Source organism: Paralichthys olivaceus, chromosome 7 (assembly GCF_024713975.1).
Source record: "Paralichthys olivaceus isolate ysfri-2021 chromosome 7, ASM2471397v2, whole genome shotgun sequence".
NCBI lineage: Eukaryota > Metazoa > Chordata > Actinopteri > Pleuronectiformes > Paralichthyidae > Paralichthys > Paralichthys olivaceus.
The window spans coordinates 1,473,447-1,493,212 of record NC_091099.1 but is presented as its reverse complement, the minus strand read 5'-3'; the positions used below and the strand labels follow the sequence as shown (position 1 = coordinate 1,493,212).

Here is a 19,766-nt window from a genome sequence, read left to right as displayed (position 1 = left end):
TAAATAGTATTATTGACTATTTATACATGAACCCATATATTAACTGAACTGTATGTGATATATGATATAGCACTGTCATGTATAGTATTTTCTGATTATCTTAATTTGAATTAGATCATTAGAGTATTCTGGCCTTAGTCGGTTCGTACAGACATGTGTCACAAAGGGAGAGAGGAGTGTGTGGCCAGAAGAATGACACACGTTAAAAAAACCGTCTTCTCCTTGAACACAATTCAGTTTTCCTGGTTGTCTGTCAGCTGCTGCTAATTATCCATCAATGAGGTGAGAGTCCTTTAAAACCGGCCTCGGGCTCAGGAGGACATTGTGCCCGTGGACGACTCCTGTGCTGGTGAGAAATGGTTGATAGTTTTAACTCGTGATGTTCGTCGTCACCTGGATCAAATGTCGTCCTGTGCTTTGCCTCCACAGTTTGTTGGGGAGACGTTGCCGGGCAGAAATCCTGAACTGATCAACGCACTGAATTGAAAATGATGTAAGTGACGGACTGAGCATGACTAACATCCCCGGAGGACTCAGTTCTTTGTCTCGTTGAAAATGCTTCATCATGTTTGAAGTTTGTTTCTTTTAAATCCTCTTCTGGAGAAACGAGGAACAAGAGAAATTTGAGACAAATTATTCTACAATTTGAAGGTTAAAAAACAATCACCGTCCCTGTGCTCCATCAAGTGTTTTACATTTTAAATAAGCCTGAGACGACATTACAATTATTTCTCAAGAGCTTCAATTTTAAGAAATTAGATCATTTTATGTGCTACTGAGCTAAATTAAGTCTCCAAAATGTTTAAAACTGAAACTGTTTTGCAGGATGTTCTGGCTGTTGTGTCTGATGACTGGAAGCGTCACCTGTGCTCCTGTTAAAAATGGTAACCTGACACATTCTGCTCTAATCTGCATTTGGCAGTTAAATTCGATTTTATAACATGTTTGCTCCTGCAGCAGCCGCAGACTCCAGGCCACAGGCAGCTGATTACCCTTATTGGGTGACATGGATGGGTCCTGACATGGGCAGCAGCAGCAGCAGCAGCAGCGATGATGGCTTCATGATGCGAAGTCAACCCGACCCAAGCTTTGTTAAAGAGGCCCCTGCTCAAGATCCCTTTGGCAGTGCTGGTTTTTACACTGGGTATCCTTATGCAGCCTCTCCGTATGAAGCTGCTGCTCCAGCTGACAACTATGGCGGCGTATATGTTAACTACGCAGAAGAGGAGCCTGTTGCGACTCAAGATGAAGACCCCAATGCTGAATCTGAAGCTGTGGCCCGCTACTACGCTGCTGAGGCCCCTGAGCCGGTCTTCAGCGACGTGTCAGATCTGGAGCCAGTTTACTCCTTCAGCTCTCGTTCAAGATACAACCGAGGAAGAGCAGTGTTCTCTCAGACCCGCTACACCCCAGGAGAGCCTCCTCTTCCTCCTCCCATGCCACTGAGCAGAGTCCGGAGACCGTCAGCGCAAAGCCGGCCTGCTGACGCTCCAGCCAAGGGTGGGGTGTAACTATTCTGATCAGATGCTGCTCGCTCTGTAAATGTCTTAAACTTCCGGTCGTCCGTCTCACTGCTGCCAACCTGACGCCAATAAAGTGACTTTTAAAAAAGATGTCTTGACCATTGTTCTGTCCTAATTTGTATAATTGGGTTCCAGGGTGGACGTGTTGTGTGTCTTAACTTCATGTGGATGCTGACGAGGAACATGATATTGTGTGTGAGTTGTCAGATTTAAGAGTTGTCATGAAAGCTGAGGTCACTGCAGAGGATTCGAGCTTCCAGACACGAGGCTCCTGCTCAGGCAGGTGAGCTATGGAACCCCACTGACCGTAGTTTAGCCCAGGGGTGTTAATGGGACCACACTTGAAGGACACGCCTGCTGCCCAGCATCACATGTTGGCTGTTATTAAAAGCAACTTGCACCATTTGAGACATCTTATTTTGGTGTTTGTGACGCTCGCTGTCAAAAGAGGTGAAGCACAATTGATCACTTGTGAAAAGAAACTCATTGGACTGTGAAGACGCTCTTGAAGTGGATATTTACACTGGAAGCCTTAAAATTGTCAATAAGCTCAAAGATTGAAGCTGAAAGAACCAGTGAAAACTTATTCTAGGTTTCTTGCAAGAAAGGTTTGAGCCCAGCTGACCGGTTGACGGTTCCAGTGTGCAGGTTCAAATACCACTTCTGACCACTGGTGAGTTTACGGAAGCAGGAGCCACACAGTCGGATATACACACAAAAAGTAATGACAGAATGAAGACACAAGAATAGAAGCAAAAGGAAACGATGGTCAAATCTAAATGCTTTTTTAAAAACTATTGACCTATTGCATTTGTCAATTAGGGTTTTTTTTATAGCCTCAAACTACGTAACCTGAAAATGTTATGGTTGCAATTACTGGTTTTAGTTCAGACCCATTAAACAGGAGCAAGGTCTGCCTCCATGTTTCCACAGAGTGGATGGTTTGATTGTGTGTCTGAGGCGTTAATTTCACATCCAACAAAATATCTCCTGAGATGAGTCGGTAAAAGGTGAAGGTAAGATAACTCTGGAAAATACCAGCAGGACGCAACTAAACATACAACTTCACTAAGATAAAACCAAACAGGGAAAAGTGTCTCCACTAACACAATCTTTGATTATTTCCACTTGGACACAAACACAGTTTTGGAGACGTCAAAACTCTTGTGTAATAAATTTGTTGCTGCAGTTTTAACTTCTTTAGTCTTGATTTTTTCCTTCATCAGGCTCCATGGAAGTGAAACATCTGCTCTGCTCAAACACACGTGCTGCACATACGTTCAGTCATTAAGCCTCGATGCAGCGTCGCTCTGAGCGTTTCTCTGCATCAGGATCTAATATTGACAATACTGGGTGGAAATGTGTGTGTTGTGTGAAAGGACCATTAATTCTATTTAGTTCAACAGGTTTCCATTTTTAAAATTAGTGTAACGTGAGATAACGCCAAACGTATAGAGGTTTTATTTACACTCACATTTGTTGTCAAATGTTCAAACTGTATTAAATCAAGAGGAATGTAAGTCACTTATTTTTAAATTTAAAGCTTTTAATTTTATGTTTACCATCCGGAAAAACAAACGGGTCCAAACCCCACTGCCTCATACTGTTGAGCAAATAATCTCAAGAACCACAACAGCATCGTGTTGTGTAAAAAAAATACAAATGTATTCACAAAAAAGTGAAGTGAACTCAGTCTAAGATTAGCAACAGCACAGGGCTGAGTGGGAGGCTGGGAAAACTCTTAAATTATAAAATCCTGTCCCTCATTTCTTTTTCAAATCCATGAACCTCCTTGCTGGCCACTGTACCACTGTACCACCGTGCCACCGTGCAACGTGGTGCCTTAAATCAATAGTTGGATGAAATCACTGACAATCTATCGAGGAGAGAAGAGGTTACGAGGTTAATGAGTGGCTCCCTGGTGTTTACAGCTGTTACCACTGAGCAATCAGTCCCTGCTGCACTGCTGACGTATAAAAGCAGCTTTGAACTCATGATGATGTCACAGACACGTTCCTGTTTGGAAGCTGTTCACCTGCCAGCAGGTGAGCAAAGGTTGTTCTATTACTTCTAAAATCTGTTGGTATCATCACTGAAATGTTTCCCATGTTGTGTTTGTGCAGGGTCTTGGGCAGAAATCAGCTTGTAGCAGTTACACGTCAAGAATTTACTCAGCAGCAGAATGAAGTAAGTTAAATACCGTCTGAAAATATTACGTTGGGAACACGTGATCTAAAACTGTGATGTTTCTACAGGATGATCTGGATTTCGTTTCTTCTCATTGGACACGTTATCTGTGGACCTGTGAGAAAAGGTAAGAACCTCTTTAATTATCAATATAACATATTTCTGACAAACTTAATTCTGCTTTAAACTCAAATCTCGTTTCTGTTCAGACTATAGATCAGATAATGTTGACCCAAGATTCATGCAGCCGCCGTTCTCTGGGTTCTGGTACAGTGGCGTTGGGGTGAATCCTGGCAGTGGTAGCAGCTCCCCTTTACCAAGTCAACTCAACCCAAGCACTGCCAAAAAAGTTCCTGCTCAAGATGATGGCAGTTTCAGTGGCAGGCAAGATTTTTACAGCACCACCACCAACATGGATGAGACTAACCGTGGTAATGAAGAAGACAGTGGCCCTGAGGAAAGTCAATATTGGGGTTCTGTTGCAGCGTATGCTCCAGGTAACGATTATGGTGGTGAAGCTGCAGGAAGTGAGCCTGTCGTGAGTCAAGACCCCAACGCTGAAGCTGTGGCCCGTTACTACACTGAGGCTTCCGCTGCTAAGGCCCCTGAGCCGGTCTTCAGCGACGTGTCAGATCTGGAGCCAGTTTACTCCTTCAGCTCTCGTTCAAGATACAACCGAGGAAGAGCAGTGTTCTCTCAGACCCGCTACACCCCAGGAGAGCCTCCCTTTTTTCCTCTCATGCCTATGAGCAGAGTCCGGAGACCGTCAGTGCAAAGCCGGCCTGCTGACGCTCCAGCCAAGGGTGGCTTCTAAATCTGACACTGTCTCAGTATCTATGTTCTCTTACCTGCAGTCTATCAGGACACTTACTCTGTCTTTACCACAACATTCTCCATGTTGCCGTCTCACAGCTGACTTAAACCTGTCTTTACCTCAGTGTTTGCTGCACATGATCTGATATGAATAAATGATTTAAAGCTTCATGCTGATTTTTTTTTTTTTTTTTTTTTTTTTTTTTTGTAAAACTATTTATTGACTAGTTTAATTTAGTTACTCATTGTTAAGGTGACAGTTCTAGTATTGTAAGTCGTTAAAACAAACATGACACTACATTGCCAGTTACACAGCCATGGGATTCATTAAATGTGCAAAGATGTCAAAGAACTGGAGTCTGTCCTGTCGCCAGCAAAGTCTCTGGGATAATTGATATAGATCCACTACACCTAAACTTTAAATCTAGATGTAGTGGGGTTTGATCTGAACTTAGTCTGACTCTAACTTTTCAGTTTCACGAATACAATTGACTTTGCAAAGGGAATGACCTAAATGTCCGAGTGTGAGGTGAAAAAACTCAGTATTGGCTTCGACACTCGGCCTCAATCACCTTATTCTTCTGTCAGCTGCCGGATGCCTACATCTCTAAGCACTATAACAGCAATCTCAAATATATATCATCAGCCAGATTTCTTCAATTTCATCTTTAAAACATTATTTTATAATCAATGTTATGTAAAAACTATTTTAAAAACACTCCAACACCCCCAAAAAACAGATGCACTAAAGTTTTTTTTTAATCTTAGTATTTGTAAGAAGTATATTTTCACACTGCACATTTATTTCATCTTGTTGGAGTTTGTTTAATTTAATTTCCTGCACATTCTCTCTATTCACCTGTATTGTAATATCTCCGCATTGTTAATAAAGTTGATTTAAAAAAAAAAACCGGGTCGTGCCCTCAGCCAATCACAGACGACGATGAGCCGTGACGTGCAATTCCAGCGTCACTTCAGAAGCTAATGCTAGATGCTACATCCCACCCACAGTCTAACGAGGCTCATTTAATTGGATTTATTTAATTTTATATATTTTTGATAATTGCTGTAAACTCGTGGGAGACTGTGACGTTGTTTGTGTGATGGAGAAATGACTTCCGGGTTCCTCGCTGCGATAAATATCCTCACGAAGCCTCTGAACGGTGAGTGAACAAAGTGATGGAGGAAACTGAGCCTGAGAATCATGTAAAGTTTAAAATCAAACCTCAGACAAAGAGAGGGAGTGATTTTTAAAAACGTTTTTAAATCAGATTTGATGGATTTAGATTTTTGACTAATTAAAACAGGCTTTAATAACAAAACTGAACATATCAACCTTGTTTACAAGATTTAGAGACAGAGGCAGATTATAACTGATGTGTATTAAAATCAAACTGTCGTCGTCAGAGCATCACAAGGTTTATAGACTCTCAACACACATTTGTGAGGGTCAGAGGAAGGACTCCTGTTCTAACTCCTCCTTAGGTTTGATGTTACGTTAGTAAGCTTCAATATAGGTTCTTAATTCTGGTTTAACACATAATATAACTATCAGTCACTAATTACGTTCAAGCTACTCCACAGTTAATGGAGTGTTGTGTCACTACAATTGATTTTTTACACATCCATGGTAGCAGCGAGGGATCAAACGATTCTGAAACTGAAATGGAAAGTGTGCTACAAATCTTCTTAATCTTGAGTTGTGATACACGACGACAGGACGGTGTTACCTGAACCCAAACTTGCAAAACCAGGATATCAGTGATTTGATCCCCGGAGGATGAACCTCAAGTTGTCCCTGTGTGTGCGTGATGTGTGATAGAGACAGTCCTGCACAGATGTAGTCATACACAGCTAATTACTGTATGTGGTGATCTTTGTGTCCGTAGAGGCGTCTGTGCGTGATGCTCAGTCCTCGCACCAGGAGGCGCTCCTGGCAGTACTGCGGGCCAACAGATCCCTTCTCCTGGAGCAGCTTCAGAGTGAGAGCAGCTTTGAGGAGGTGAAGAAGCTGCGGGAGGAGGTGATGTCGGCGGCAGAGTGGTTTTCCAGAGATACAGAAGATGCCACGTGGGGCTTCGTCCAGGAGTGTCTCCTGCTGCTCCTCACCCTGGCACGACACATTTCTAATGAACTCAAACTTTTCAATCAGAAAAGTTCCTCTGTGGCCAAAAATCAGACCCCTGAGTTTGCGCCACCTTTACCTCCTGATGTTCTCAGTGTCACCCAGCAGAAGACGCTCAGAGCGGCCCTTCAGTTTGTCGTCTCTCTGGGGCTCTGCCCCTACTTGGCGTCCGGAGTGGGTGTTCCGCTGAGTTGTCGCTCAGCGTTTGGAGCCATGGTGGACAAACTCGTCCGTGGTGGAGTGGTGTCAGCAGGGGGACGCCGTCTTCTTACCACCACAAATGTCCTGCTGCAGTTGGCAGAGCTGTCGTCTTTGGCCACACTGGTGTTCACACAGCATCTGGGGGATGTGATGGCGGCGCTGTGCCAGCTCGGCTACCAGCCACACCGGGTGGAGAGAGGGGGCACGGAGGAGGAGGAGGTAACACATCTGGATATGGGATTGTGGCTGCTCTTGTGGAAGAATAATGATTTTGATGCATGCAGCTTCTGGTTTGTCTTCTTTTTAGATGCAGGAGCTCAGTGCTGAGGAACGTCGGACCTGCAGGGAGGCTCTGAAAAGCCTTTTAGGAAAAGTCTACCAGCCGATCGTTATCAAGCAGCTGCTGATCCTCCAAGGCGGACCCAGACAGGTATGCATGTGTGTGTACGGTGGAGGGTCAGGGTTAGTGCTTTGTTTCTGCCCCTTAGTTAAATGTTATTGCCTAAATTAGTATTGAGTTTTTGGCTGATGTCTCCTGTGCACCCTTCCAGTCTGGTGCAGCAGGAAGCTCCAGCGGTTCAGGCAGCAGAGCAGCTCTGGGATCAGCTCCGGCCTGGCTGAGGCGTCTGTGTGGTCAGCTGCTGTCCGAGCGCCTGATGCAGCCCAGCGGTGTCCAGGCTGTCGTCAGAGCTATCCTGGAGGGAGGAACCGGTGAGTTAACATTTAGAACCCCCCCCACACATTGGAACTGATCACAGACAGATTCAGTCTGTAGCTTTATTCAAGTTCCATATTGAAGCTTTTCTGTAAAAGCGTTTTTATAGAACGGAACTCTTTATTTGTTGTATCCAGACCAAACTGTTTCTGTCCTCCAGGGGGCGAGTCAGACTGGAGGAAGTGTGACGGAGTGGCCAGGATCTTGGTGGCCTGCCCTCAACAATCTACCTCAGCAGATAGTTACTATAGACAAGTCTGTCCTCAGGTCAGCTACACACACACACACACCCGCACTTATCTCAGTCTGTTTACACTCTGATGTGAATACGAGCGTGAACATGCGATCATTCTGAATATAAGGTTGCATTGATTTGTGCAGTAATTCTGCTGTTAATCCACAGTTTTGTTTCCCAGTCGTCTGATTGACTCGTCGTTCTGTTGCAGATCCTCGAGCTCCTGCACTTCAGAGACAAGCTGGCAGCACAACAGTTTCAGCGTGTGGCCACCAGGGCGGCCCTCTCCATGGTGCAGGAGAAGCCCAGCTTTGCTCGTCCGTACCTGCTCACCCCCCTGCTTCAACCTCTTCACCGCTGCAACTCTGCTTCCAGTCAGTTCACTCACTATTACGCATCGATATGTGTCAGATGTTAAATTAAAATCTAGATGTGTTTCAGGTCAGAGGAGATTTAACTGCCTCGGTGGGTTGTGGGTAAATCCTGAGTGTGAACAGGATGTGTAACCTCGGTAGGAAGCATCCTGATCATGAATCCGAAGCACGGAGGCTGCGGCAGCTTGACATCGAGATCTCATACCTTCTGTCACAGCTCAAAGTTGAATTTCTATCAGGCAGTTATTGTTGTTTATATCATCAGCAGGACAAGTGTCAGGTCCCAGCAGCTCTGAACTCTGTGTGTGTTTGTGTGTTTGCAGACGAGAGTCGAGACCGTGCTGCTGTGGAGGAGTGGGAGCTGACACGTTGTGTGGAAGATGTGTACAAGGTGAGGACACACAAAGGCAAACAACAGTGTTGTACCTGGAAGTTACAGGATCCGTATCATCTCACTTCCCCTCCCAGTGTTTTCATTGTGTTTGCTCTTGTGTCTCTTGTTGCTGTCAGATCTGGGTGGTTGGAAACAGTCCATCAGCTTCTCTTCTCAAGGCTCTGGAGGAAGTTCTTCCAGTTATCTTCACGCTTTTCTGTTTCACCAAGCAGAACGTCTCACACCTCCGGTAACGTTTTCTCTGCTCGTATTGTTATTCCACAACTGGAAAAATAATGAAACACCCATCATTGAAAGAAGAATGTTGAAGGACAGTAATGAAGATGGAAATGGAGCGGAAGATATGAAGTTCTATAGATTCAAAGTAGCTTCAAAACCAAACCATACTCTTACCTCAACTGATAATTCTACTTGTGTGTTTAAAAACATGAAATACTTAGAACGTGCAGTGAGCTGACAGGAGCACATGATTACAAATCAGACCTGAAGTAGGGCACTGATACTGAGTGTTTGCTTTGTCCCACAGCGCCACCTGCCAGGACATTTTGTTGTGGTACCTGAGCCACACTGAGGCGTCTGAAGCCCTGTCCACTCTGAGGCAGCTCTCGGGTCTGCAGGGACAGAAAAACGAGACAAGCGACTTCTACTTCGCCCCAGGAAGTGACGGAGGAGCCAGGTTCGACTCAAGAGACAACTGCAGGTGAATGACGGAGGACGGACAAAGCTGCGTCTTGTGTGTGTTGCTTGCAAGATAAACGTGACGAATAATGTCCCATCAGCTGCGTTTAAAGAGCTTCATGTGTCGTGCGATGACGTCAGTGTAACGTCTCTTCTCCGCTCCTGTCTCAGTGATGAGGACGACGCTCTGTATGAGAAGCTGTCAGGGGAACAGTGGAGGCTGGAGTGTCTCTTGCATTTGTTGGCTGAACTCAAAGACAGTGATCTACCTGGAGACTTCTTCCTGGAGCTGCTGCAGGTACACACACACACACACAAACACACACACACACACACACACACACACACACACACACACAGTTTATGGTAGAACATATTTACATTACATTTGTTATTTTTGTACATTTTTGAGACTTCGGCTGAGAAGTTTATTAATCGCAGTTTATGTTCCATCGTTTCCTTGTCTCTCCTGCAGGAGCTGACCAGTTGGACAGCTGCAGCAGACGAAGTGCAGAAAGACGAAGAGGAGCTGGACGTGTCCACCATGACGCTTCTGGAGGTGGAGCAGGAAGTGCTGGGCCGAGCTGTTAGACAAAGCCAGAGACTTGCTTTGCTTCAGGTGCTGGCAGTAATGGTTGAGAACCTGCAGCATAATATGCTGCTGAGAAAACCCACACAGGTGAGTAGGAGGATAACACACACACACACACACACACACACTGTGTGCTTTAATGTTTTCCAACACGTAAACTCTTATTTGACAGAATAGCCCATGCAGAAAAGATGCACATCTATGTTTACACCTGACGGGATCCAGTGCAGCCTGAGGTAGAGCCTGACCGACTCTGGGAGCCCAAACAAATATTGGGGACTGAAAAAATAGTGATTGTCAAGTTCAGGGAGTTTTAGATCAAACTCTCGCCCATTTGAAGCTGAACAGATCCTGTCAATAACAAATTCAACATTTACAGAGAGAGGACATGGTGTCAGTGGTCTCTCATTCATGACTCTAGAATGAAATGCTGATAACGTGTTCTACTGTGAGTAAAACCCAAACCTATTCCTTTAACGTAGAGGGCCTGGCAGGACTGTGTAGAATTGCACGATGCTCAGGAGACCTGCTCTCGTTGCCTCTGTCCTAAATACATGTTCCGTTGTTGATCTGTTTAAGAATTTACATTTAAACTGAGCAGATGCTTCAGGACAAAATGTTTTTTTATTGCACTTTTATGTTAAAACTTAGATAAACGTCCCTGAAGTGTCCAAAGGAAGGCGTCCACTCGTCCTCGTGGGACTGCAGTCGTCTTTGTCCTGCACATATTTATATTAGTCTGTTCCTGTGGGAGTTCTTGTAACGGAAACAAGCCACGTTGAGTCACGGCGCTAAAAACCAGAATAACCTATTTTTTTTAGGAGGGGGGGGGGGGGGGGTTGGCTGACTGGCACTTTAGGGTCAACACACATTCCCTGTCGAGATAAAGAAGTATTTGCGATAAAGCGGCCTCACTTCATGAGGTAATGTTTTATAAGTTTCACCTTTGGATGTCTTTATAAGGACAGAACGGTTTCTGGGAATTTCCTGAAAAATATCAAATACTTATTTCCTTTTACTTTAAGCTCCAGATGCTAATAGAACATCACATTTGTCTTAGTTCATTTAAACATATTCGGGCCCCTGAATGTCTCTGTTGTTATGATCTGCGTCCCTGAGCGTCTGTTTGTCTGTTCTCAGGTGGTGGACTTCATCGTGACCCTGGTCCAAAGGGCCTGTGTGGGTCTGGATCAGGTCACTGAGCCGAGTCTCGAGAACCCAATCGAGAGTCAGACTCTGAGCATGGGGATGGGTCTGGTGGCCACTCTGCTGTCTGGGCCTGAGGTACTCAACTCAAAGTCATCACAGATGTTTTTATGACAAAGAAATGCAATTAACGTTTGTTTTTTAAAATCATAAATAACTAAAAATACAAATAAAACTCAAATGCCAGCAAATATATAGAACTGAATAATCTTTCTGTAAAATAAAAGTCATATGTCTTCACTTTATGTCCCTTTAAACCTCTGAGGCTCTGATAATAGTATTACTAGATAATAAAGATTTATTTTCAGCTCCTCCGACTCTGACTGACTCCCGCTGTCTTCTCCCTCTACTTTAATTTGACAGCTTGGCGCAGAGGACTACTCTTCCATGTCGAGGTTGCTCTCACCTCTGGAGACACTGTCCCAGAAACACCCTGACGTGGTCGTCCAGGAGCTGGCGTCCAACCTCAGGGCTGTCATCGCCACTCACGGTGCCTACAGGCCTGAAGATCTCGCTGCTGCTGCTGCTGCTGCTGCTGCCCAGGCCTCCAGAAAACCTGAAACAGCCGTAAAGAACAACAACGTGTCTTCTAGGAAAAAGCCAAAGATAAAAACTGAAGGAAGTGACTCAGGTACGAGTCCACGATCATCTCCGCTGGACAGAAATACACCGAGCGACACCCACATCACACACCCAGTGTCCTCTGCAGCGTCTGCAGCAGGAAAAACTACGCAAGCTGGACGCACTAGTGTCCCTCGCTCCTCGACCAAGCCCTTGTCTGATTGGCTGCTCGAGGCGTGTGACCCGGAGGTGCCAAACAGAGTGTTCGCCCTGAGGGTCCTGACACAGATGGTGCAAAGTGGAAACCCAGAGGTCGTTCGGTCCCAGGAGAAGGTGCTCGTGGTGGGTAACGTGTTTGTGTCAGCTGATGATTTGTTTATGGAGCTAATAGTGAATCAGTAATAATGAAAAACATATTTTAATATATTAGTTAAAAAGAGATAGAATCATTAGCAGGGGGGAGGTGGTGATGTGGGGCTCCCCCTGTTGGTCAAAATGAAACACAGAGGAAATATAACTTTAGCTTTTTTAATTATTTCTAATGAAAATCATTTTAAATATGTTATTTATTTATTGTTTTTAAGTGTGAAACTGAAGGTTTTTGATATATGTTCATCAAATACAGGTTTATGGAATTGTTTATTATTTAATATTATACGAATTATTTATAACTATCATTAGTTTTCCTTTCGTCAAACAAACGTCAATACTGAGTCTGTGAACGACTCATATCAGCCAATATTAAAACACATATTTACCAACTTAAATGTTAGAAAGGTGGTGGACGCAGCCTCGGTTGGAAAAAAGAAGTTGTTTATCCTTCACCAACTTTATGACATTGAGTTGTTGACGCTTTGTGTTTGTGTGCACGAGGAAAGTGAAGGTCGTGTTTTCATCCGAGCCTGTTTTGGGACGCAGTGAGCAGACATGTATAATAAATAAGGCGGAGGGACGTCTTCCTCAGGGAACAATGGTTTTACTCCAGGGACTTGTTAACGGACGAGAAAGGACAAAAGCTCATCTGCTATTCTCTGTTATCAGACGCCCCCACACCCCGACACCTCAGATAACCCTCAACACACAGCTGCACCTTTATCGATTCATTTTCATGGTTGTGTTCAGTTCCTCGATATTTTGTTTTATCATCGTCCTGACTTCACCCAAAACTCCAGCCTGTTCTATCAAAGCTCTTGTTCCCCCCCCGACCCACTCAAACCCACATCTCATTGGGCCCCTGATGGCCCCTGATGGTCCCTGATGGTCCCTGATGGTCCCTGATGGTCCCTGGGGGGGGTCATGTTTGGATTATTCTCTTTGATGGTTGATCTTATTGTTTTTAATGTATTCAGTCAAAGTATTGATCTGCTTTTGTTCCATTGGAAAGATCTTTGTTGATGATGTGTTTGATGTTTTATGGCAGAATATTCTGTCTGAGCTGAAACCAGACTGTAAATAAAGATGGCTCCCAAAAGTGAAGCCAAAGCACTGGTCATAGGTCATAAACCGCCTCTTCCATGTTAGTAGACGAGACATGGACCAAACTAAAAAAAAAAGTAAAATCCTCTCAAAGATGGTTTAAAAAAAATGTCAGGTAGTTTTTATCACACTGATGTTCAAGTGTTCGAGTCTCTGATAAGTTTAAATGAGTTATTTGATGATTTCTGGATAATGGGATGAACTGTGTCGTTAATCTCTATATTTATATATTTTATCATTTTATCTGTGTGATCGTGATCAGTTCACGTTACGATGAGATCAGAACATTTTGTCTGTGGTTGAAATGTCTTGTGAGTTGATTTAATCAGGATGTCTTCATGTCTTCTTCAGCTCTTTTTAGAAAACCTGGAGCACGAGGACTCATTCATTTACCTTTCAGCCATTCAAGGTAACGTAACGGTCAAGTTTGGACGATTGTGATGTTAAGACTGATGTTTAATAATCGATCTACAGAAGTAAAGTGTTAGATATGAACAGAAACAGTGTGAGTGTGAACTGTCTTTAGGTCTGGCTGCGTTGGCTGATTCGTACCCTGAGAGGATCTTAGAGAGGCTCCTCACAGACTTCCAACGCGGCCCCTCCCTGCCGACATCCGACAAGGAGCGCTCCCTGGAAACTCGCCTCAAAGTGGGAGAGGTCCTGATGAGGGCGAGCCGAGCCATGGGTGAGCTTTGACCTGTGGAGGTTGTCAAATGTTTAAAACAAAACTGCCCCCATCCGATCAAAACAACATAATATTTGACTCTGTTTGTGGAACTGTGTTAGAATGATGACGTGTGTTTTATCATTTCATGAGCTTGTAGTTTCTGACCTGTATGTTTCTCTGTGGTGGACAGATCCCAGCACTATAAACTATAAACTCTAAAAGCCACAGAGCCGACTTGTTTTGCAGGCAGAGCTCTGTTCAGAAGGAGCCTGTGTATCAGAACCTATCCCTGTTAGAAAACCCCATTTGGATTTTTTCCCCGGTCTGGTTTTATCTGCCAGATTGCCATCGTACCACTTCCCCGGGACAATCAGGGGTTTATATCCTTGCTAAGAGATTGGATAGAACTTCAGTTTGCTGCGCAGACATCCAGAGAGCCCCTGTGTTTGTCTTGAGCCCCCCAGCCGGCGAAGATTTGGCTTTTGCCAGGCTGTCATGTGTAAATAGGAGGGTTTTCTTGATTGACTCGACTGGTGGAGTAAATGCTGAATAACTTAATGTTTGGCTGTGCTGTGCTCTGCACCCAGGTGCTGACGCACTGCACTTTCAGAGCTGCTCTAGTGTGCGACAATAGATTTACTGGATTCACTGAAAGAAAAGAGTTGGTGCACAGAATGACTCCCCAGACGTAGGAGAGAGAGCTGTGTGGTTTTGACCGGCAACGTTATTTCACAACCAATAGCAACAACCTTCGTGTTGTTGACCCCACTTGGCTGCGATTGGGTGCAGCTTTCAGAGTGAGCCAAGATGGCGGAGACGCTGATAGTAGCTGTGTCAAACCAGCCGGTACTTTACGATGTCGGACGACAACATCCTCCCCTGTTCTTTCCTGTGACCTTGTCAGGACAGATGTCTGGTCCAACTGAGGCTGAACGGGATTTCTGAGGTTGTGTTAAGTTTAAGTTAGCTTTAGCTTTAGGTTGTGGTTAAAGATGGAAAGTGTTAAGATCAACATAAGTAAGTGTGATGTCTTCTGAAGTCATGGAGACGTGTGTCTTTGTGTCTCTCTGTGTGTGTGTGTGTGTGTGTGTGTGTGTGTGTGTGTCTTGCAAATATAACCAGTTGTAAATTACACACACACACACACACACACAGGGGTCAGTCTCATGCCACCGGTCAGTCAGCTTGTTATCTTCTCTCAGCAGCTGTTGTCAGCAGTCGGCTCTGTGCTTTGTGTGTCTGTGTGTGTAACAGTGTCGCACACAAACAGCTTGTTGAACTGAACATGACCGAACATCTAAACAACAGCATCATTATGGGAGATGTGGTTTTGAACATCTGTCTTAAATGTAAAGATCGTTCTCTGGAGCCTCTTGTCTTTGCGCAGTCATCACCTTGTGCCTTGTCGTTTTGTGTGTTTGAGAACTTCTCTCGATGCTGGTCTAAGGATCTAAGCTGAATTATTTCTCTTCTCTTTCAACATGAACTCGGCCCACCTATCTGTCGGATCTTTAATTATTCTACATTATTTATTGTCTCGTCTTCCTTCAAACTGTGTAAAGTTTTTCTGCTGATGAACATGAAAACCTGAAAACAAAACCTTGGCAAAGAAAATAAAAACCCTTCCATCAGTAACACTCTTCTGTTGATTTGTGAGAAACCAGTTGATGATAAATAATTAAGCCTGAGAACTAAGCTGGTGGTTTTTCTCCTCCAGGGGAACTGGCGCCCCACCTCGGCCGTCCTCTGGTCGGCGTCTTCCTGCAGGGAACCAGGGATTCGGACCAAAGCGTCCGGGCCAGCAGTCTGTCCAACCTCGGAGAACTCTGTCAGAGACTGGACTATGCTCTGGGACCGCTGGCTCAAGAGGTGAGACGGAGCCCAGTCAAATTAAACTCATAGGATCCTCCAGCCAACATCAGTGAAGCAGCTCAGTCGACACAACAACACTTTGGATCAGTACGATCCTGGTGTCATCGCCTGCTCTCATATCCCCATTCTAATGATGTGTGTGTGTGTGTGTGTGTGTGTGTGTGTGTGTGTGTGTGTGTGTGTGTGTGTGTGTGTGTGTGTGTGTGTGTGTGTGTGTGTGTGTGTGTCACGCAGCTGAGCTCGTGTCTGACAGCGCTGATAAAGACGGAGAAGGAGGCAGAGGTGAGGAGAGCTGCTGTTCACGTTATAGCCCTGCTGCTCCGAGGCCTGAGCAACAAAACCACCCAGGTACACACACACACACACACAACAAAACACAACGTGCACAGATTTTTCATAATAGTCAATACAAAACAATCTGAAGCTGATATTGATCAGAAAATGATTCCCCATCATATGACGTCATGTTTATTTCCAAAAAGATTTTTCCCAGGTTTCTCTGCATCCTCAGTTTATACAGATGGTAAAATAATTTATTATCATATGGTAGGAATGACGTCACCAGTGATGACGTCATACAGTGTAGTTATATAGTACAATACAACTTTTTGATCCTGATTTGATTTGAGGCAATAAAAAAAAAAACCTCATACAGACGTGCGCTGACAAACTTTGCTGGCTCAAGTGAGATGTGGCTCCTGAGTCGCTGCCACGACGACAGTCATGTGTCCAGCTGCTGGTCCCAGGTCACGTCCCTGTCATTACCGGAACAGCTGGAGAAGGACATGACCACCATCTGTACGAGGCTAATGACTGAGAACAGATGAGAGGGAGAGACGGTGGCACAGTGGAGCACAAAGCTGAAGCCAGGGAGGAGAAGAACAGGTGTGAAGGAGGTGGAGGAGAGAACTGAAGGAGAGTCAGGGAATCAAAAAACAGCATTTAAGGATCGACTAAGGTTTTATTTTTTCCCAGGAAGCACATGTGAGAGAACAGTCGAGCTAAATCATCCCTCGCAGTCCAAAGGCTTGTTCAAACAATGTCCCCTCTGTCTCCGCAGGTTCTCAGCGACGTTTTGTTGGATCTGTACCGAGCTCTGAAGTGGGTGTTGCGCTCAGACCCGGATGAGGTCACGGTGCTGCACGCTCAGCTGGCTCTGGAGGAGCTCGATGGCGTCATGAGGAGGTTCATCTTCCCCGAGCAGAGGCTGGAGAAGAAGATTGTCGTCTTACCGTAGAACTTTTTACGTCAGCGTGGTTGTTGTAACCACAGTTTGACCCCACAGAGGATTCTGCATCACGATGACAGACCAGCAGTCAACTGACAGCAGCAGTTAAATCCTACAGACACGGTATCAACTGACATCTGACTCTGCACCCCCATGTTCCACTGTACCACCAGAACTCAACTCCCACATTAAAGCGTTGAACACATAATCTGCTCTTTATTATTATTGGTGTTGTTGTTGTTGTTACTAGTATATATATAATAGGTTGTATGCCCATCAATCATTCATGCTCACCTTCACACCTCCGATGTGTATTTTGTGTTTCAAACAGTGACGACAGGTAAAGAGCAGTGTCGTCTGAGGTAAATCACAATAACTCAGTTCCGATGAAACGTCTTATTTTGGTGGCATTTCGTCGATCCACATGACGGAGCCTGGGAGTGGTCACAGAGGTCGAACAATTTAAAAACATGGTGTCCAGCTGTGGATGATCTTCGCTTTATACGAACGCTAACGTGAAGCAGAAATGAGGCAAGAGTTGAGCGTCTCTATGTCCACGAGGTCAAACGGTCTCCAGCGAGGTTTGAACAGAGCCGAGAGACATTCCTTCTTTTGTCTCATCCATCGGATGCGATGGGCTCACGGTGTATGAATCATGACCTTCTCTGTTGCCTCTGTGTGAACACGCAAACACAGGGAGCTTCATTCTTCTTTGCACTCCATGAATATTTTCTCCGGCGCGGAGTCACGGAGTCACTGCGGCGGGACGTCAGCAACGCAGGCTCCTTCATCACGGTGACAGATTCAGGCTTCGACGCAGCCGAATCCCAAAACACACCTGTGTTTACACAGAACGCTGTGAGTGTGTGTGTGTGTGTGTTTCCGTTAGTGAAGCTTCAAATAACCTGGAGGGACTTTTTTTTTAAACACAACACTTTAAGGTTTCCTTTACATTTATATTTATGGAACTGTAGAAACTGGTTAAAAAGCTCAGTGTCGATGGATCTGTATCGTGTAGAAAGTTCAATGACAGATCCGTGATTTTAAAAGTCACAGTTCCCTCATTATGTTTCATCCATTCGACTGTAAATACAGACGTGTCTCCACTAACGCTCCAGAAACATCCCCGATAGGAACTCACACGCCATCTCACACGTTTGCAGGTTTGATTCTGGAGCTGCTGAATCAAGGTCACCTTTTTGTTTGGTCTGTGTTCCATCTGTTAACATGGAGGAAGCTGCAGCCAACCACCAGGGGGCACTCAACAGCCCTGGGCTTCACTTTTGCAGATGTCCTCCATCTTCATTTTACAGTCCCCAAACCAGGGGCCGCCTCCTTCATAGGACGCAGCCCACGAACTGAGATCGTCTCGTCTACAGAGGTTTTTTTCTGTGATCGGCGTCGCCGGCTCGTTTCGACCTTGTTGCTGTCGCCTAGCAACAGAGCTGAAGTGGGGAAACGACAAGAAAGGGTTAACGCCCTTTGAATTTTAAATGTGTAGCATCAGCGGACAAGTTGAGGTCTGATACTCGAGCGTTGGCAATCTCGTCGCTTGCTGGCGCCGTTACTGCTTTGAAAAACAAGTCAAAGCACAATGAATCCTGGGAAACGTTGGGCCAGGGAGGGTCCACTTGTTGGAGCCCTTCGTCTTGAGACACGTGAAGGAGTCTTGCAGTCGAGTCGAGTTGCGCCGCTGTGACTCAGACGCAGCCTCAGAAGGATGCAGCCCCTGAATGAAGTCATTCTGGAAATTCTCCGTTATCAGTAACGTATCGTTGAGATTTGGGAGGCGTGAGCTTTGCCTCCTGTCGGCCTCTGTGACCTCACCTTGCAAAGACGTTCACGTGTATTTTAGGAGAAGCATAATTCCATGTTTTTTAAAATATCATGTGGCATCATGGGAAATGTCAGTTCTGGCATTTTTGCATCTTTCCCTGCTCTGGGGTGTAAAAAAGTCTGGACGTGTGCTGAAGCCCTGAGAGGTCACGGTCCGTCGGCGAGCCAGAGGAGGAGGTGGAGGAGACCACGGGCGTCTTCAAACCTCGTCTCCTCATGAGAGTTTTTGTGTTTTTTAATAACGTGCTTTCTATTATCTGACTTCAATGAAATGTGTTTGAGTGGCTCTGGCAGCCGCGTATCGATTCTCAGCGACGTTCTGCGATTCGTCTCAGGCTGCCAGCTCGGCTCGGCTGTGGAACCTGCAGGATGTCAGCAGCTCAGCCGGGGAGAGAGGGAGGAGAGGGAGGGAGGGAAGGTAAATAAGCCCATAAAGGATGCTTTGAGCCAGGCGGAGAGGAGGAGAGGAGAGGGGGGCTCCGGTCAAACAGTCCCCGGGCTTGTTGGGAGACTGCTGGCTGCATTGCAGAGAGATAGGGAGCTAAGTGGGGTGCTGAGGGGAGAGGAGGGGAGCGAGGAGAAAGGGGGGGTTAAAGGAGACAGAGAGAGGAGGTGTGGAGGAGCAGCTCAGCAGTGTTGGATATGCCGGCCAGCCAGCCGAGCGAGGAGAGAGGGAGAGAAGGATTTCGACTCAGCTGCAAATGGGATGCAGAGCGCTGCTGATACTGCAGCACAGGACAGGAGGAGGAGAGGCTGCTCCGAACCTGGGGACCATTCACTGCAGGGGACAAAGAGGAAGTCACACTTAAGGGACGAGGATCAAACTCAGGCCGATTCGGCCCTCCATCTTCTCCTTCGCTGCCACAGTGACCCCGGGAGCATGGTGGAAATCAGGAGCCGGGATGGAGAGAGCACCGGAGGCAGAGAGCAGACGAGCCGCTGCCCACAACCTGCAATCTACAGACGTAAATCTTCTCCAGCATCAGCTGCAGGCTGAGCACCTCTGATCACATCACAGGCCGGGGGGGGCTTCATGCCCTGGGACAGTCCTGGTGGACCGAGGGAGGAGGCAGCGGCGGAGGA

The 19,766-nt window shown here is 45.7% G+C and overlaps 3 protein-coding genes across 4 annotated transcripts; all 3 read left to right on the top strand.

Annotated features, from left to right (window-relative positions):
* Positions 1-262: 262 nt before the first annotated feature.
* On the top strand, positions 263-1,613 carry LOC109643784 (uncharacterized). Of its 2 annotated transcripts, none has more exons than XM_020109014.2 (4): positions 263-349; positions 430-493; positions 826-884; positions 961-1,613. In XM_020109014.2, the coding sequence occupies exons 2-4, from the start codon at positions 489-491 to the stop codon at positions 1,509-1,511; spliced, it is 615 nt and encodes a 204-aa protein (XP_019964573.2). In that variant the 5' UTR covers positions 263-349; positions 430-488; the 3' UTR covers positions 1,512-1,613. The 2 variants fall into 2 exon arrangements, with proteins under 2 accessions (XP_019964573.2, XP_019964571.2); XM_020109012.2 differs by having other exon boundaries at positions 267-349; positions 958-1,613.
* Positions 1,614-3,472: 1,859 nt separating this feature from the next.
* LOC138404806 (uncharacterized) lies at positions 3,473-4,694 on the top strand. The gene is made up of 4 exons (XM_020109011.2): positions 3,473-3,568; positions 3,647-3,710; positions 3,779-3,837; positions 3,920-4,694. The coding sequence occupies exons 2-4, from the start codon at positions 3,706-3,708 to the stop codon at positions 4,522-4,524; spliced, it is 669 nt and encodes a 222-aa protein (XP_019964570.2). The 5' UTR covers positions 3,473-3,568; positions 3,647-3,705; the 3' UTR covers positions 4,525-4,694.
* A 790-nt stretch (positions 4,695-5,484) lies between these two features.
* tango6 (transport and golgi organization 6 homolog (Drosophila)) lies at positions 5,485-17,055 on the top strand. The gene is made up of 18 exons (XM_020109017.2): positions 5,485-5,686; positions 6,413-7,068; positions 7,157-7,279; positions 7,401-7,560; positions 7,725-7,831; positions 8,011-8,173; positions 8,497-8,564; positions 8,684-8,796; positions 9,094-9,267; positions 9,417-9,543; positions 9,721-9,924; positions 10,978-11,121; positions 11,407-11,946; positions 13,432-13,489; positions 13,607-13,765; positions 15,465-15,616; positions 15,854-15,967; positions 16,680-17,055. Exons 1-18 carry the CDS (start codon positions 5,635-5,637, stop codon positions 16,854-16,856), a joined length of 3,291 nt encoding a protein of 1,096 aa, XP_019964576.2. The 5' UTR covers positions 5,485-5,634; the 3' UTR covers positions 16,857-17,055.
* The last annotated feature ends 2,711 nt before the right edge of the window (positions 17,056-19,766 follow it).